This window comes from Halichoeres trimaculatus, unplaced genomic scaffold, assembly GCF_033239565.1.
Source record: "Halichoeres trimaculatus isolate MK-OKI-2021-1 unplaced genomic scaffold, fHalTri1.1 fHalTri1_scaffold_7, whole genome shotgun sequence".
Taxonomy (NCBI): domain Eukaryota; kingdom Metazoa; phylum Chordata; class Actinopteri; order Labriformes; family Labridae; genus Halichoeres; species Halichoeres trimaculatus.
This window is the reverse complement of record NW_027437185.1, coordinates 28,262,355-28,282,083: the sequence shown is the minus strand read 5'-3', so window position 1 is coordinate 28,282,083 and position 19,729 is coordinate 28,262,355. Positions and strand designations below refer to the sequence as shown.

At 37.6% G+C, this 19,729-nt stretch overlaps 1 protein-coding gene across 4 annotated transcripts in view; it reads right to left on the bottom strand.

Annotated features, from left to right (window-relative positions):
- The window catches only part of glra1 (glycine receptor, alpha 1), a 174,696-nt gene that overhangs the window by 101,122 nt on the left and 53,845 nt on the right, over positions 1–19,729 (bottom strand). For 3 of the 4 annotated variants that reach the window (XM_074673810.1, XM_074673807.1, XM_074673808.1), the window contains one exon: positions 2,407–2,531. In XM_074673810.1, the coding sequence (XP_074529911.1) occupies positions 2,407–2,485 (79 nt within the window). In that variant the 5' untranslated portion in view covers positions 2,486–2,531. Of the gene's footprint in view, positions 1–2,127; positions 2,140–2,406; positions 2,532–19,729 lie in introns of all 4 variants that reach the window. The other variant, XM_074673812.1, reaches the window with a different exon arrangement.

Genomic DNA, 19,729 nt, shown 5'->3' with positions numbered 1-19,729 from the left:
CACGACAAAGCATCACAATACAGCCAAACAAACCCTCGACAGGTCAGGAAAGAGGAGCGGTTTCTCAGCCGTGGCAGGTTTAGTAATGATACACACTTAGTCATGGTAAAACCCCTCCACCTCGACCAACTCTGTCTCCCATGAGCTGAGGTTTCCCACTCAAAACAGTCGTCATATAATGGGTTATGCCATTATGGGCTCAGCAAAAAAGGAAAAAGAAAAAAGCTCCATGGCAGCATTCATAAACATAAGCTGAGGTTCACTGCTGCACATTCTAGCAGTCTGTTTCCCTTGTGTTTAGTGTACAAAATATCAGGACACCCATTTCTCACCTGTTAATTCTGCAGGAGAGATGAGATGCAGAGAGCATCACATCCAACTTGTTACTGGCCAATCAATAACAAGATACAGTTCAGTGTTCTCCCATGTCCTATTTGTAAAAATATTGAATATTATGGAGATATTGTTCAGCTTGAGGAACTTTTTACTTGTTTAAGTAAATGGTTGTTTGGTTCTGCAGAGGTTTAAGATCGATTTTATTTATGTACTCCAAACATTAAATCATGTACAGTTCTAGCTCTAATATAATCACCTATTTTCACTGTCAATCTTTGAATTAAAATTTGGAGTGAGTATCTTTGTGTCTGTAGTTTTTACAAAGTTAATATGCATGTGTAGAGAAATTGATTAAAAAAAAAAGAAAAGGAAAAAAAAAAAACTAATTCAGATGACACTGTGGGTGCAGTTGACAGTGTTTCTGCGGGACTGCATTTCCCATGAGCATCATCATGAGTATGAGCTACGAACTGCAGTTCTAACTGTCAGAAGTACCAGGAACTACATAAACAACCACTTGAGAAAAAAAAAAATTAAAAAAAATCAAAGGTCTTGATACAAAAACATAAAAAACAAAAATTTTCAACAGCCTGGTTCAAAATTGGTTTGAGTCCAAATGGCTTATCTTTCTTTTTGTATGGGCACAAACTGTACGACACATTTTCTTATAATTTTGTATTTTGGGGAATATTGATATTAAATTGGTTCTATTAGCTTTACCAAAGTCAGGTTGAATTTAGCAACCGTCGACAATAGCCTTCAACACTTTGCATCCAAGACAGATGGATGACATCACAGAGACTGTACTTACTTAATCCCACTATTCTGCGTTGGAGACAACATTTTTACAGAATGCAGGGTGACGATGTTATGTGTTGAATTGCGGCTATGTCAGAGTTGTGACATATGACGTGTGCTCCTTTTCTTGCTTTTCCCTTTGTGATAAAATTTCTATTGATGGCTAACAATGTAAAACACAAGTGTTAATCCATATACAGAGCTTACACATTAAGTGGATTTCATGTGTTTTTGCAGAAAGGTGGAATATCACAAGGGTACTAATATTTTGTACACTGGGATTACACAAATGACCTAACGCAATAAAAATTACTCACATCCAGTCAGAAAGCTACGATCTGTCAGTGTTTATCATGCAACAAGGCTTGGGTGTAACATTTCCAGTAATGAATCAATCCATGTTTGAAATCTGGAGTTGAAACTCAAGGCAATTCCAGTTTCATTCTCGCGACCGTGCACTGAAATGTCTGTCTGGTCACAAATTTTTGGTCTTGAATTATTCACACGCTTAATGAAAATGCAGGGTTGCCCCAGTTTCCTGATGTCATAAAACCTTACAGAATTAATGTCCAGTCTGCGTTTTATTGGAGGAAGTTTGATGTAGAAACCTCTGACATGTGTCTTTAAGGGGGTTTCCATTCAGGGAGAGGTTACTTAATACTTTATCATCATCATCAGCAACATTGTCATCATCATCATCATCATCAGCAACATTATCATCATAAATCATATCAGCAGCACACTTGTGGGAGGAGGCACATTACCTTGACCACCAAAACAAGCACTCAGGATACTGTGTGGATACCAAGGAATGTAGCCAACTAGAAAACTACAGATCCTCAAATATCTTACAGGGAGTGTTTTGTGGTCTTACTGGGATTCAAGGGGCAGGGGAAGGGGTTTTTATAAACGAGGAGGAAGTTGGGTTTGGGTTTCTTTCATCTGAAAGAACCTAATTCTGTCTTAATCAGGTTGTGCAATGGTTAAAATTACCTTTGTTCCACACTGTAAAGGGCAAATGAGAAAGATCAACAGATTGAGAACAACCAAAAAACAGATATGATTAAATACAAATCAATTAGTTTTGGTAACATATTTTTATATATCAAACAAATGAATACAAAACTTTCACAGAGATAACTGCTAAACCCTTGAAAGGACATTTAGATAACGTGATGAAATGCAGAAAGAAAAATATTACCAGGTCTTTTCAGGATATTGTTTGGCTACATTCCCGTCTTATCCGACTGAGTCTTGGTGGCAACTTCCTACCTTTAAAATTTGGTCGAATTCTGGCGTCGTAACCCGAAACTTTCCCCATGAGCTTGTCCAGGAACTCAGAGGGTGGCATCGGGGAGGCAGCTTTCCTCGCTGCAGCTTCTTTGGATGCTGCCAAGCTGGAAGACAGACAAAGGTAATTTGGTTATTGGGAGATGCAGAATAGAAAGAGAGGGAATGATGTATGCAAGGCTGTGATTGGAAAGTTACGAGAAAGAGAACTTCAGACTGGCAAAGAGATGGATGTGAGGTTGGATCGTGCTCATAATACACCAGGGTTCTTTGAGTGAGTTGTTTACTCCACCTCTGAAGTAATTCATCAGCAACAGTGACCACTAGATCACTAAATTTTAGCTTGGGGACTTAAGACGACACAAGGCTAAAGGTGACATTATCCTGCTAATAGACACAGCAAATGAGCAAATGTTCATGCTGGACAAAACTACAGCTTTAGGGCCTGTTTCCAACAGGTGTGGCTAGTATTGACATATCTATCTATATCTATCTATCTGTCTATCTATCTATCTATCTATCTATCTATCTATCTATCTATCTATCTATCTATCTATCTATCTATCTATCTATCTATCTATCTATCTATCTATCTATGAGCTCATCAACCAATCAAAATCAACAACAGAGTGGAACTTCTGATTCTGTCTCTGCTAACAACAACAATGGGAGAGGGAATTCAGGATCTGTACTTTGCCAGAACACAAATTCCTTTCTGTTGTCAGATTTTTGTGGGAAAATGACTTGAACAGAAGCAAATCACAAGGATACAGAAATTTTACAACAGATGTTACTGTCCGGGAAGTACAAAGTGGCAACTTTTGTAACCAAGCAATGGTAAGTGTTAGGAGAAACACACTCACATTGAAGTCATTGGCGCTGCTAATGCACAAAAAATGCTGTTAATGGACACAGACCCTTGTTTTTTCAATGTATTTTTTGTCCGAGTTGCTCCAAACAAAATCTGTCAATATAAACGCTGCTATCAAAGTAATGTCTTAACTTCTCAAAAAATGTCATGCTACTGGGCCCCTTAGCTTAATGCCCAACCACTGTGGTCACCAATTTGTATCCCAACAATCTCATCTTTGAACAGAATACAACTTCTGAAAAACTGATCTCAATCAGTTTGCTCATCTAATACCAACTTTGAATACTTCTTCACACGAAAGGAGGAAAGATGACAATTTTTGGGAAAGATTAAGGAGCACAGAGATGAACTGACTGAGTTTAAAGTTTTAATAAGTACATCTTTGAGACAGTTCTCTGTGATTTTATGGTCTTTGATTAACCCAGTATTCCCTAAACTTTAAGCCTTTATGGGTGAATCTGTTTGATGCTTTTATTGATGCAAATCAAACCCAAGTGAAAAATAGAAAGGGAGGGAAATAGTAGGGAACTTGGATAAAGTGAAACTGAAGACTTTCACATAATTGAAGGCCTCGAAGATATACTTGAGTCAATAAAAATCATAAAAGAGAATCAGCAGCTGCTTGATTCATTGCAACAATTTACCAACTACCTTGAAGAATACAAGCAATAGCTAGAGTTTAACAATCTCTTATGAGAAAAGAATATTTTGCTTTTCACAATGAAAAAAGTAAGTATGTAAGCAATGTTTCTCCAGGACTGTAACTCCAAGTGTTTCTGGAAATTTAAAGCATTTAAAAGCATCTTCTGTCTGAGATGTACCAGAGCTGGAAGTTATTATGGAAAATTAACATTATTAACAAAAGAAAGAAAATGAACTAGGAAATATTTTCAAAGTAATGTCTAAATGTTACAATGAGGTGTGCTTTGTTTAACAGTTTATTTTTATTCCGTTTAGGGGTTTTAACCAATTTTTAGATACTATTCTAAATGTTTTCCCAGATGCAAGACTCAGGACTCATCAGTATTTCTGTGAGCATCAACTCTCAAATTTTGACCCATCATTGCATTATCCATTCACAGTGCATGTCTTTATTCATCGAGGTTATCTGTGGACACGTTCACACTCAAGCTTTAAAATACTTAATCCACCGTCCTTTAATTTCATTGAGTTTTATCTAATTGAATTAAAAAGTGAATAATTAAAAGTGAACTTTTACAGACCGTGCTGACAGGACTTTAATGCATTAGTAGTTATTACACACACTTTTTTTAAGTAGTTATTCAAACTAATGCTCTAATTCACTCAACCAGCTCTGCGTCCTGGATTGTGCACTATTGATTTTACAATAAAGCCCTGGTATTTGCACAGTTGACTTCTTTACCTTATTAAGCCCATCATGCTCATTAGAAGCTCTCTGCGTAATGCCAAATCCCCCTACGGCCTTTAGCCCACAGACACACAATAACTCTGGTTCTGACAGCCAATAGCCTTACACACTTATAACACACAAACACACAAAACCTAAAGAAACAAGGCTGATAGATTGAACCAGAGTAGCCACACAGCCTGTGCATCTGGAAACAACCGCATGAGAAGAAGAATATGCTCTTTGCAGTATATAAGTCAATCTAAACTCTATTAGCAGGAGTGTTCATATGTTGTTACTGGAAGACAGAGTGTCTGTGTTTCACAGCATACAATACAGAATGTTACTGTACCTGTGAGGACACACATTATCTTAAAGCATTCCCTTAACAGAGACCTTGCAATGACATCAAGCCTTAAACCAAAGTCTTAACTCTGAAGTAGCTCTTTAAATGATAAAACCACAGAAAAGGTTTTCTTTTTCTTTTTCCAGAAGATTGTCTTATAAAATGTTGATCTAAAAGAAGATTTTTTTTCTTTTGAAATGTTCACACTTAAAAAAAAAAGAAAAAAAAAAAAACTCCTGAATTTCCCCCCAAAAAGGTCAGGGCTCTTGAGACATCCAGATTTGAAATATGTATGAATACAGCCTCGCCTTCCAAAAACATCCTGAAATGTCACGACTTTTTGAAACTGTCAAACTTTCCAACAATATAAGTTACAAGATGTTCTGACTTCGCAGAAAAAAAAATGTCCTCTACCTTAAGTGCAGACTTTACGAAAAAACATCTTGACTTTTTGGTTTTGGTTTATCTGGTTAACTGTCAGAATTTATTTAGACAATCATCATTTTCTTGTGCCCTGATGTGGTAAATAAAAGAAAAGAAGTTACTTTACAAAAAATGCTTAAGCACTGTGCGATTCAAAATGCACGGCTGTGCTGCTTGAGTGAAAATGAACTGACAAGAGCTTGAGTCTAAGCGAGGACTGAGCTGACCCGTGGCCTCACAGAGGAACTGCATTAGCAGCCACTTGTGGTGTCGTTTGTATGTGATTGCATCATTTCTTGCTGTGCCTGAAGAAAGAGCATGGACGACAGTGTGATACGGGCTATAAATAAGCTGCTGTACTGACCCATTTCATCTGAACACAGCCTCTCAGTGAGCTCTGCAACAACAAGACACAGGAAGAACTTTCTAACCTGTTTACTGCTACTTAAGCCACTTTCCTTCAAAATGATCAGCAGAGGGAACACCAAAGTTTTCAGCCGTATAACAACATCGTTATGCCAGAGTTACATGACAAAACTCTCAAAGGTCAAAAGTCCAACATGTGTTTTTTTTTTTTGGAACTGAATAAACTTAGCTTAGCAAGTCCTTTATGACTTAGGGAGAATTCTGTCTTACCTTTAGAGAGGCTTTTTTTTGGTATCAGATGATCTGAAATTTCACCATCTGACATTTTCAACCATAGTTTGAACTTTTCTTTCTAAAGAAATTCCATCTACGTTCACTTTTCTAAATGTGTCAAACATTGGTGGGAGTTTAGGGCAAAAAAATTTTCCTTCTGTTTTGCATCTCATAAATGCAGTGCAACGTATGTGATTTAATAACAATAATGTGATGTAATCTAATATGAAAATTTTATCCAATGCACAATATGGTATGAGGATGCACTTTTACTGTTTTTTATCATCTCAAAATTGGGCTAAAACCTTTAAACTAGTAGATCCCATACCAGTAGGCTTTTCAGAACCATGTAATAAAAATTTTAAGAATAAAGTCCTAAACTAATGACAGCAGCAGTAAATTTACAAGACTTAAGTCTTAGGATTACAAAATAAGAAGCTATGATTATCTTTGAGGGAAAAAAGACCTTGTAATGACAAATGTAATGCCAAATTTACCAATTTACCATTGTGCATTTCCCCCATAAAAATGTGATTTTATTCTCTATAAAAATGGATAAAGGTCAATTTTAAAAAGACAGAAAACTGCAACTCAATTTTCATCCTTTTTTGACTTTATACTTCTAATTTCTTGATTTCAGTCACAAAATCTCAATTTTTCCCCTGTAATGTGGCTTTAACCCTCTGATGCACTGAATGTTTCAAATCATAAATTGAAACTGTGTTTGATAACTTGTACTCGTGCTTTTATTATCAAACAGAAATAAAGACTTTCCTCATCCAGCAGACCCCCAAAACAGACCGTCTCTTATTCTGGAATTTACACTAATCTAAACCCAATTTAAAGAAATTTTGAGGCAAATCTATCAATAATGACATGGATAATTCTTATAAATAAAAGAGAGAAAGTTTGAACATTAAAATTTGAACATAGGACTTGCTTATCTTAGGTTTAAGCTAAAGGAGTGTTAGCCATTCACTTTGTCGATCTAAATCCTCTTTGAGCCTTCACAACCCTCATCAAAAAGCAGATTTAAAAAATGACTTAAAACTGGTTCAAAGCCTAATGGGAGCTTTTCCTCCCATGCATGTTTTATCTCTGCTCTGCCTGAATCAAACTTTTACACACAGAGAGTGGAAGTTATGAGCTGTGTTTAAGGGAATTATTCATTTGTCTGCTGGAACATGTTCACGTCGCAGCACTCAGCTGTCCAGTGAAGCAGCAGTCAATCTCTGCCATCAAGACGTCCCTGTGTCTCTCAGCTCTGCTTGCTGTATCAATGATTGAGATCATGCTTTTTTTTTCTTTCCTCTGAGGACATCAATGAGTGCAACATGAACTGAATCTCACTTCTTAGTTTGTTTTCAAAGTTTTTGAACTAGAGTGACCAAAGTCAGCATCTCATTCTCTTTGTGCATTAGTTTGATGGGTTTTAAGACTAACAGTCAGAATGAAAAGCAACTAAATGGAATTGGTCCGATTCATAGCTTGAAGCCCAAGATGGATTTTAAAAGAAGATGGATACCTTTTGATTCGACAGTAAGGTATTTTCTTTGACCTGAAAGAGCAGCCACATATCACTTGCTAACGCCACTTCATTGAGAGTCACGGTTGAACTAATTTGTAACTAGATGTGATTCAGGAAGATTGCTCTGCTTTTGTGTCTACAAAATCATGTGCAAATTATCACAGGTGTAGCAGGTGTAATCTACATAATGAGGGTGCGTGGTTATCTGACAGATGGGTAGGTGGTGCGCTGTGGTTATTTGCCAGCTTCAGCTCCACCTCTCTGATTGTGTCTGGGTTGACTGACAGGTTAATGGAGTAAGCTGTCAAGAATCGGCAGCTTCCAATTAAGAGGCCACCTCAGACAGAAATGATGTTTTCTTTGAAAAGTGCAGATCTTTAATTTTAATTAAAAAAAATATTTTGTTTGTTTATTTATTTATTCATTTATCTATTTATTCATTCAACCTTTATTTAACCAGATAAAATCCACTGAGATCGGGATCTTTTCTGCAAGGATGACCTGGCCAAGAGGTCTGCAGCATACGTCATAATAAATAAATAGATGCAGTATAGTCATGAAACGAATGATCAAAAGTAAATTTTAAATAATTAACAGGTAAAGTGATGGAAGTTAGTCAAAAAAAGTTCAGAAACACAGGCAATGGTCTATAGTTTTTTGTTTTCCAATTAGGATGGAATGGGAGACTTACAGAGAATTGAGTTTGGACGTATCAAGATCAGTCTGTAGAGCATTTCAAGCACAAGGGGCAGCAAAGCTTTCCCCATTTCAGTCCTGACACGAGGAACAAGTAGACAAAAGTTTTCCTGGGAGCACAAGGCATAAAGGCTTTAAGATCTCTGGAGGGACGTACAAAGGTATAGAGGGTGACTGCAGCCAGTAACAAACAGCCTCAAGGCACAATGGTAAACCACATTCAAGTACTGCAAACATTTGGCTGAGGCCAAACAACAATGCAAGGATTTTTTTTTTTGTAAAAACATGGACTTTAAATAGTTTGATCAGCCACAATCAATGAATCAATGATTGACGTTGTTTTGCAGGTGCAATCTGAATCTGAAGAAATCCCTGAATGTGATCACAAAAGGCTTCACTCCTGCCAGGGGTTTTGAATCCATAATATGTCCAGGAAAAAAGGAAGAAAAACCTTTGATAAGTTCTTGTAGGACCAATCAAGGTGTAAGAAGGAGGGTGATAATTATTCTGCCGTTATCCTCTAACTCCCAATAAGTGCGCAGGACGAGAGCAGCGTCGCATTAATCTCTCATAAATTATAATGACAGATAGTACAGTTGATCGCACTGGAATTCTCACCTTCCAAATGTAAAACCGCTAACCGTGACTTTCAATATGCTAAATGGTGACGAGCAGAATGATAAATAGCGCCATTAGCAATTCATAAACACGTAAAGCAGTCAGCGCTGTCGCTTTATCAGGAAAGTGCTGATCAGAATCACAGTCTGTTGGGTACAAACGGGAATTATGGAGCGAGCGTGACTAAACTTTAAAACTAACGAGGACAAGTATCGTTAGGTCTCATCTCATGGTGTGTCCATGTGTGGCGTTGAAGGACACTAATCACCACACACACACTAATGTTTGTAAGTGCCAGAAATCTCTTTCTGCTGCACAACATTGTACAAACACAGGAGACACACACAACCACGCACTGACCTTCAAAGCAAGTCGCCCTCATCAGTGAAAAACACAGCAAAACAAATCATGTCAGGCAGAAAGAGGACGAGGAGAGGAGGGTGAAGGAAGGATAAGAGTGTGTTTGTCTTTGTCTTTGTGTGTGTTTGTCTTTGTGTGTGTTTGCATGTGTGCACATCTTTGTGCATCATAAAATAGGAAGATGGAAGAAGTAGAGTTGGGGGGGGTGCAGGAAATAAAATTTGGCTTCTGTCTTCATCCACACTGCTACCAGTCACTCGGGTCACCCTGCCTGTCAGGTCACCAACCAAGCCGCCTGCAGAGTCACATGACCTCCCACACACACGCACATACACACATGCACACACCCCGGGCAGTTACAAATGACGTCCACAGCCCTGCTGTGTCAGTCTGTCTGCAGCGTTAAACACTGAGGACACTGATGATGCTATAAACGACAATAAATCATCACACTGATAATGACATTATAATGATCATAGCCGAGGATATTTATGATGCTGGTGAAAATAATAATAATGCTTCACACAGAAAACATTAATAAAGCCGTTGATGTTCTGGCTCATGAGTGATTATGATGATGTTGAGGAAAACTGAAAAGCTAAGTGCTGTGAGAAACTCTTAATCAACCCAAACCTGATGCTGCATTGTTTACAGTGAAAGATGTTTTTAGCTTGCCTTATTCATACTTAAATAAAAAGCTTAAAATGAGTAACAGATTATGCAACTAAGAGGTAACCTGCAGAGAGAAATGACTCATACACTGAGAAAATGAACAAAAAAAGGTGCACAAACAAGTGGGGACTGGTTTGTGCCTTTAAGTAAAATTGAGGCACGCCTGCTCACAAACCTTTATTTTCACAAGTTATATAATTGTACTATTTGTTATATAAAAATCACTTTGTGCATGTATGGCATAAAATAAGGCAATTAAATTTTTATTTGGAGATGTATCAAAGACAAAAAATGACTTTAACAAAGCATGTTGTAAATTTACTGTAGTCTTGAGAAAGCTTTTACAAGGAACTTTCTATTTTCTTTGTTTTGCTGTGTCTTTCATCAAGCAATCTTGGGATCTTCATATCTTCTAAACCTCTGTACAGTGTGTGCTGAGAGTGAAATTAGCAATTAAGACGGGCAAAGTTTTTTCTTGAACCAGGCTATAAATAGGTTAATTTCTGCTTTAATAATGGCTTTTTTGGGGGGCTTGGTGTGTATGTGACTTCCCGTACTTCTGGGGCCAGCCTCAAGTGGACACTCGAGAAACAGCAGATTTTAGCACTTCCGCGTTGTATATCAAGAATTCATTTGATGCGGAAACTAAATTCTTTGATTGTCTGTGACAAAATTTCGCATAATTTTTACCACTCTTTTCTCAAGAGCCTTTTAAAATTTTCTTTTATCTGCTGGTATAACAGGCTGTCTGTGAAAGACAAGAGCAGCCTAAGCAACATCATCAGAGTGTGCTCAAAAATTATTGGAGTTCAACCAAAGGAACTTGGGCACAATCTGGGAGGAACAAGAAGCCCAAAAAGCAAAGATAATTGTCAGCCAACCAGATCACGTTCGATCAAACAAATTTTCTTTTATGCCTTCAGGCAGACGTTATAATGTGCCCCAAAGGAAAACTAATCACTACTCAAAGTCCTTCATTCCCTCTGCTTAAGATCCTAAATACAGACTGCGCCCATTTTAAATGACTATTTCCAGAGGATATTTATTTCCTGTCTTATCTGCTTTCTCACTGTTTTTACAGTTTTTACATAGATTTTTTTTTAATCTTCATCTTACCTTGTTTTTTTTTTTGTTTTTTTTGTTTTTATCTTGCTCTATGATTTGCATATGTAGGCTACTTACGTCTGACATCTCTATCTGTCCCATGCCTACTTAAATGTGTTTCCTTGATGATTATTTATTTATTTATTTATGTTGTTGACTGACTGTACGAATGCATATACACTGGTAAGCTACAAATGAATTCCCCTTTGTGGGATAGATAAAGTTAAAAAAAAAAAAAAAAGACAAAAGACAACAAAAAACCCATCCTGCACTGTTCTTTGTTGCTGGGGATTTTTTGTCCCTTCCCATAATCCATAAGAAAATTGGAATTTTAAAACACAGGAACATCATCTAAAAATCAAACAAAAAAGGGCTCTGGTTAACTCCAAGATAACAACTTTGAATCATGGCAACAGTGGAGGAAGCTTCCAGAATGCTGCAGAGACAGTAGCTTGTATAAAATAAGGAGTTTCCAAGACACCAGCCTGAGATTTGCTGTTAATAATGTAAATCTATCAGAGAAACCATAACGCCAGAAAAAAACGCTTCACATTTCCTCTTCAAGCTAAAACACCATCACTGCTGTCAAACTCCATAGCTGTTACTCTAATTCTGTCTTCAGTTCATAAATAGTGTCTCACACTGAGTCCACAGCAGACAGATGAAGCTTCACTCTGCTGACAGTGATGATGATGATGGCGCAGTGATCATAAATCATAACACACTTAATTACATTACGAGCATCGTGACTGATGATGTTTAGGGTCACAGTGAAACAAAATGAACTCATCATTGATCAAAGATTATAAATCAGATCATAATGTCACAGTGATTTAGATGAATGTTAACATGATGCTTCCATGTTGGTTTATTAACCATTATTCTCCATCTTCTAGCTCTATTTGATCTTTGACTTTTGAAGTTGAAAATTTGTTTAATCCATGTATATTTTGATATAAGAAAGATGGATTTTTAACATTTTTTTTTTAGCATTTTTTCCTTCCACATATAAAGACAATGGAGGGTCTGAAGTTCTGAAATCATTTCTGAGTAAGATTTTCACCATTTTAAATCTCAAGTATTTTTTGAAGCATCCTATATTTCCAAAGTGTGCATAACATGTAGACAGAATTTCATGGAGAGGGAACAGACAGAGTTTTAGGGGACAAATGACGAATAGTCGTGTTATATACAAGAGGTTTGACTCAGTCTGCCGCCTCATGATTCAGCTGTAATCCACTGCAAAATGAACAAATCTGGAACGAAGCAGACATGTTGATGGAGACATGCTGTAGGCCAATCCAAACCCAGATACATCAAGGTTTTTCTAACATTTGTGGCCTTTCAAAGTCTCAAATTTTGACCTTTAGTTGCAGAGCTCCCATTTGGGAAATGGGTAGTTTTTAAAATGCCATTGCACAGTGCAGAGCTCTGTCACGCCTCCAAGTTTGATCAAAGTCATGCCAGAGGTGTTAGGGATGTCATATTTCAGAAAATAAATCATAGAAACTGCAAACTTGGGCCTTCATTTTTTTTCTTTCCCAGTTTCGGCTGTTGAAGAATGCTTGGGACGTCATTCATGTGGCCCTCAGGAGGCAAGATACCACTAAGAACTTCTTCCTTTACCAGAAAAATAATCTGTTTTCGTAGCAGCTCTTTCTGTACTGTGGTCAGACTATTAGAAAAACAATCAGGACCTGTCAGTGACACAAAACAAACAGTGTCGGTGGAGCGTCTTTGATGGGGAGCATTTGCTCCCAGGGATTACATTACAACGATTGCAGCCCAGCTGAAGCAATCTGCTGAAGCAATTCCAACAAACCTCACTGTCAACTGTGTCAGCATCAACTTGTCACTGCTGGAGAGGCCAATAGAGACATCAGACAGTAAAATTTAGTGTCAAACAGTAAAGGTCAGAGGTCATATATATACCAGTGATGCTAGGAGAGTTATGGGGAACAGAAGTTCAGGGAAAAATGAAATAGTAAGTAAGGCGAGACACAGAGAGAGGAAGTGCTTTTAAAGGGCAGTCTTGAGCAGAGGGATGACTCAGTTTTTAATTCCTGTCTGTCTGTTTGTCATCACTGCCTGGCCCCATCTCTTTCTTCTTTTCTGACATCATTGTGACAGGCTGAACTACTGAGCAGGGACACTGCTGCTGCATCCTGCATGTCCACAACTTAATGTCATTTAATTTAATTTGATTCATTGTGATTCTGATTTGATTTATTGAAATTTCCTATTTGGTAATACTAATTTAAAATGTGACCCCAAATAACTTAAAACATAGAAAATAATAATTAAGAAAAAAAGAAAAACAATAAAGGTAACATGCACGAGCCTGTATTTGATATAAACAAAACCAGGATTCCAGAGAAAAGTGCATCTCAGTTTTGCATTCATCATATGTACAAAATATTTTTTTTTCTGTAGTCTGTGCTGCATTTTGTGGACACTCCTGTGTGTCGTCAGACTCCCCCACAGCTGTCCTTGTTGTGGTGACAGAACATTACATGTCCGCTGGCTGACTCTGCACTTTATGCCGTCACTCTTCTAAACAAAGCAACGTCACACAGATTCTTTTTCTCTACCTTTACATCTGGCAAAATCTGCTTTTAGACACTTGGAATAAATATGAAATTAGTCAAAGATTAGAAATACAAAATGTACTTAAATCACATATTATAGATGTGTGGCGTAATCAATCGCCATATTTTGCATCTCAAGAAACCAGAATTTTTTTTGGATAAGCCAAATGTCAAGCATGGTTGGATTAAATGGATGTAAAGAAAATCACAGCAACCTGTACAAATGCTCTTTGGTGTTCGTATTTAGCAATAGAGGCTCTCGTATGTGTGTGTAACATTAATTTACTATCTAGTGAGGCCTACACAGAAAGTAGAGGATTCTATGATAATTCCATGCAACTGTTAAAAAAATGACGTAACCAGCATCATAAAATGTGTCCTTGACGTTAATTCGTTTTCTCTGTTCCTGCAGGATGTTTTTGTGCTGTATAACTGATGTCAAATGTGCACAATGACAATTATGTTAGAAAGCATATTGAAGGCACCAACTCCCATAACATCCACATTATTCTAAAAGAATTTATGCCACCCACTTTTTTGAAAGCTTCAATACAAATGAATCAAAAGAGATGAAAACACCACATTTTAACTTCCTCCCATGCATAAAGCATAAGGTAGCAATGAACCTCCCTTTCAGCTAAATTGCATTGATTAAATTCACGCTGAGCCTGATTGTGTTAGCTGTGAAAATGATCTTAGATTACTGTGACCACTGAGATTAAATCAAACACATTTCCATAACTGATTGCACTGATGTGATGATCGTCTGTTAAGCATGTCGCACTAACTGCTCTCTTGTTGACGCCCTGCGAGGTCACATAAGAGACTGATGAGAGCGAGTCATTGATAACAACGCTTATCGATGGAGCCTAACAGCCTCAGGTGTCTACACAGAGTCAGAGTGGCCCACCTGAAGATACTCTCTCAAACATCAAATAATGGAGCTGTGATGCAGAGATCACACAGTCTGAAACTTCACTGATCAATGAGAACACATCAGGTTTTGGAAACTCATCACACTTCATCCAATTCTTTTCTCTGTGACAGCAAATTAGCTGGATCAGAGATTATCTCTGCAGCGGTAATTCCCTCCCCGACGTGACGAATCTGAGCTTAATCCTCTTTACAGCGACGACAAGTGGGAGTGTGATAGGATCAGGCTCTCACAAAATAAAATAAATTTCTGTTGTTTGGGCACAGAGCTCTCCGCAGAGATGATACAATGAAGCATAAGACCCATGTGAAATGGCTTTTAAATTAGCATTGAACAAACACACTGCTTGGGTGATGACGGCGCAATCAGATTAGTCACAGACTGGGATTACACCAGTGTGTCCTCGACACAAACATCATTTCCCCCGGACGTGTTGTAGCACAGCACAAACGCTGTGGACTGAATCACACTGTCAGTGTGAAATTAAGGGGGGAATTGGACTTTTACTCGTAGCCTTTTAACCTTCCGCTGTAAGAGGACCCCAGACTCCCTTTTGACCCGAAGCTTCACTCTCCTCATCACGCACAACCCACTCAGTCCACACTGCTGCAGTTTTAATACATCTTCAACACATTTTTCCAAAGGAAACAAAGACACTAGTTTCTTTCACCCTCCATTTCTGTGTTTTTTGTTGTTCTTTCTGTAGCCTTACGATAAAGCTTGGTAATCTCTCTTAAACTCACCAAACCTGCCCAGCCCTGAATATTCTGTTAAAATGTGTCTTTGGAAATGCTATTTACTCTGCCAGGGAAAATTAAGCACCAAATTAATTTCTTTATTGACTTGAGAAGAGGAGAATTGAGCTACCTGGAGACAAATAATTAGGTAATATAACCATAAACTGCAGACAAATCTAATAAGTAGGCCCATTAGACATTTCCCCCCATTGTCTGTCATAAAAAGTTTGAAGCAAGTAAAATAAGTATTAAAAAAGCAAAAAAGCCTTGCAGCTTTGCAGTCTAAAAGTAATGATTGCTTTTGGTAAGCTGGCAAGAAGGTTCATTATTTCTAGACCTAATAGCCTTTTAACGAGCAACCTAAACTTGGGTTTTCTAAAGCTACTCAGAGTTGTTCACTGCAACCAGGAGAAAGATATTTGTGCTTGCCGCTATTTGTACTTGCAAAGTACTAATTTTACTTATTGGACCTTGTTTACATAACAATAGCCACATAAAATATTTCAAATCTGTCCTGTGTGTTTTGAAAACAAACGTGTCCTTACATAACCATGCAAAAACTGAAGTAGTTGTGGCTAGAACTTTTCTGTAAGGAAACACCACCAAAGAACACCAAGAGCCTGCTCATACAGCCATTCTGAACTGAGATGGTGACCAAAAAAAACAAAACAAAAAAACAAAACAAAACAAAGACAATAATGGCTAACAAATATTTGGGAAACTGTTCATTTAGTCTGGGGAAACATTAAAACTCTGTACAGTCAGCAACAAGATCACAGCACATCGTCCTATATGCTATCCTTAAGCTATGGCAACATGGCTGTTTTAACTGTGATGCAGTTATAGTTTGTGTACCTGGAAATGGAAGGGCTTATGTTTACAAAAAAGAAAGAATAACTGCTACTTTGGTCAACATGAAAACAGAAATGGGTCAAATTTACCCTTGACAAAAAAAGACGGATAAAACCCACATATCACACTGTATAAAACATTGTTTTCTGGAGAGTTGTGTTAAAGCCAAGCGACAACCTCTGATTGGGAGAAATTAAGCCTATGTAGACGAACCAAAAATGTGTCGAGTGTCAACATTTTTTATAACTCAACAGCTTATAAAATATTAAGATCATGTGTTTGCTCAATCAGAGGCATACTTTACTGACAAACATTCAGTCAAAGAAAGGCTTCAAAACTCTGTATCGGACATAGATGGGTGATGTCACAGATACTACATTCATTTACTATACAGACTATGGTTAAAATCTGAGGCAAAGAGGTGTAGCTGAGTTGGGCTCCTGGAAAACAGCTACAATGCACCCAACTTGATACCAACCCAAGTCATGTTTATTAACTATGAAGTTAAAATGTTTAAAAAATGAATTGAAATGGGAGTTTTAACCACTATCACATTAAAGACTTCTTTGTTTTTGGACTCAACACTGGACTGAGGATATTGGTCTGTGCTCTTAAGTCCAGACCTGACACAGTTTAAGATCAAACTGAGTCAATTTCTTGGAAAGGTGTTTTCTGTGACTGCTTGTTAAAGTGTGATCTTTAAATGCTAACAGTGTTGCAAGACCACGGATAACAAGACAGGTTAGAATCACATTCAGAATAGCAGCAGATGATCAAAGGCAGACACATAGGTGCGTTTGTAGTATCTTGCTTTGATGCCGCTACTAGTGCACTAGTTAGCTTAAAACCGTGCACCTTTTATCAAACACCTTCTTGTTACCCATCATCCCTCTCTTTGGTCTCTCTGATGCTCTGCAGCAAACAGTGTAGTCTCTCATGATAATCTTTAAAACCAACAAGAACGCCAACAATCAATAATACTCAAACAAGAGGCCAGTGACACTCTGCCTCATAAACTGGAACCATCTCAAAAGTGAAATCTTTAAGTTCCTGATGCTGCTAAATTCTACATCTTCTTTCAGCGCCTATGTCACACATGCTGGATGAGGATTCAGAAGCAAAGATAAACTCCAATAGTATTCATCTTTGTTTTCTCTGCTGCTTCACAGATACATATTCATCGGGTCACTGAGCCAAACGTCTGCCAGCTGTCTACTCCATTTGCATAAATGTTTGGCTAATAGATTAGGTTGCTACTCCTAAAAGGCCACCCCCTTAAATATGACTGCAGAAAGTTCACACTGTTAATGTGTCTGCACAGTTTGCATGAATACACCAGTTAATAAAATATTCCAGCTCCATCACTGCAGCTCATGTGTGATAACAAACAAAACATAGACCTATGTGGTGTGAGTTCTCAGAGGGTTGCAGCTGCGGCTCTATCTCGACTTGTTTTTCACCTGATTTATCACCTTAGGAGACAATCTCTCTATCTGTAAACACACAGAAAGTGTTTTTCTGATGTTATCTTCATAATGCTGAGTCTATAGCTTCCAGAGATCCAGACACAGTGTCACAGATTTAATAGTAGTGAAGTAACATAGTATGAGGTGAGGTGAGGTACAGAGGTGTGATCCAGCAGACGTTTTAAACCACACATACTGATAAGGAAATACAGATGTGACTGACCACTGTATCCCTTACCTGTCTCTATTCAACACAAAACATTTCTCTGGTATATTGTGTTAGATTGCATCATGTCATAAAATATGCCATGCTGTGTTATATTATATTGTACATTGTGTTGTACTGTCAGGCACCACATCATGTTATATAGGTAGACTGTGTGTTATGTAGATTTTCTCTCCTTGATGCCACCCATTTGTTTCTGATGCAGACTTTGACGTCCATTCTATATTCCACATTGGTAACACTGACCTCAACCAAGCTGTGTTCAAATTACAAGAAAATAAAGAGCAAAGGATATCACAGTGAATTCCTCTTTACTCTCCATTTTCATATATTTTACCATATTGCATCAAATTGTATTATATTATTGCTCTAATTGTTTTTTGGCTGCATGACATATAAACTTTTTGATCATTTCAAGAGTTCCTGAACTATCTTTCTCACTTCTTTATCCCATGACTGCAATTCTTCATTTTGACTTGATAATTGTCAAAACAATTACATACTCACCAGATACTACTTAAGCATTTATATTCTGTAAGTGTATATAAATGTATTCAAAGATGCTGTGAGGTAGACCTGTTTTAATTGGACTGCCTCGCCACCTTTTGGCCCGGATTCTCACACACACTGTCGTGAAGATATGACTTTTAACAAGGCATGTGTTTGTTTTGGAGTTAAATCAAGATCAGACCAAAACAAATATTCTTTGTTCAAGACAATTTTTTACAGGATACAACGTGCCAAGGTGAGGTATTAATCAACAGTTATGTAGCGCTACAGATTGAAACATGACAACAAGAAAACGTTGTTAGCTTGTACTGTAGTCAAGTAGCCAGCTATATGTAGCGCTACTAGCAGCCTGGTGCTCTGATGTGACTTTAGGCACAGATCTCTCTTCTAATTGCTGAACTTCATCAGCTAGAGTGACGTTGTCATGGAGAATTGCCATAAGTCCAGTCGATGTAGTATTTCAAAATAACCTATATTCAAGCTGATAATCTCATTTTAAAATGTGGATTATGATCAGGCATACATCTAGAAGGGAGACTTTTTCCATATAACTTAGAAATTCCTCATAGCCCCTTTAACTTAATCATACACTTGAAAAGGTTATACGTGTGTTATTTCACAGGAACTCCAGATGGCCCAAAATAGGAATAATGGACCAGAGCCCAAAAAGTTCATGTGACATTGTCATTTTGATTGTTGTCCACTCAAAAGTCTTGTTAGCTTTGTACCCACCGTATTTGTCATCATTATTGTTGTTGATGTCTTTTTTGTCCATTAAGCAACTAAACTAAAATAAATTTTAGCTCCTGTCTCATGTGAACCTCAGAAAGAGTACCTGATACCTCAGTATTGACGACTAGAAACTGATCTAAATAGATAGTCAAGATGCTTTGAACTTTGAGCTCCTGAAAAGTGTGGATGAGAATTTTAGATTAGAAAAAGGTTTCCTGTTCTTCTAGAGGACACAAGCTGTCAGAAGTCACAGTAAAGTGGTGTGACCCTCAAATCAGACTTCAGAGCAAGTAAAGTTGAGCTTTGACTTGTTAAATTCATACATTTAATGTAACTTCTGACTACAATTACAACTCCTATATACTAATTATTAATGTGCAGATTCTTCCACTGAATGTGTTAACAATAAAAGTTCAATTTCATGTCTGCACTATGAGCCAGCTCTCTTGTGTTCTTCAAAGTACTGCCATTGTTATTCAATATGTAAATACGCACACTCTTTAATAGAGTGGATGAGCTTCTATGGACTGAAGTGTTTTACAGTCTGTCAACGTAACGGGTGCTCACAGCAGACGTAGCACAAAGCCATCCAAGGCCTTTCCATCTGCTTTTGTTGCTAATCTCCCCCCTGAGC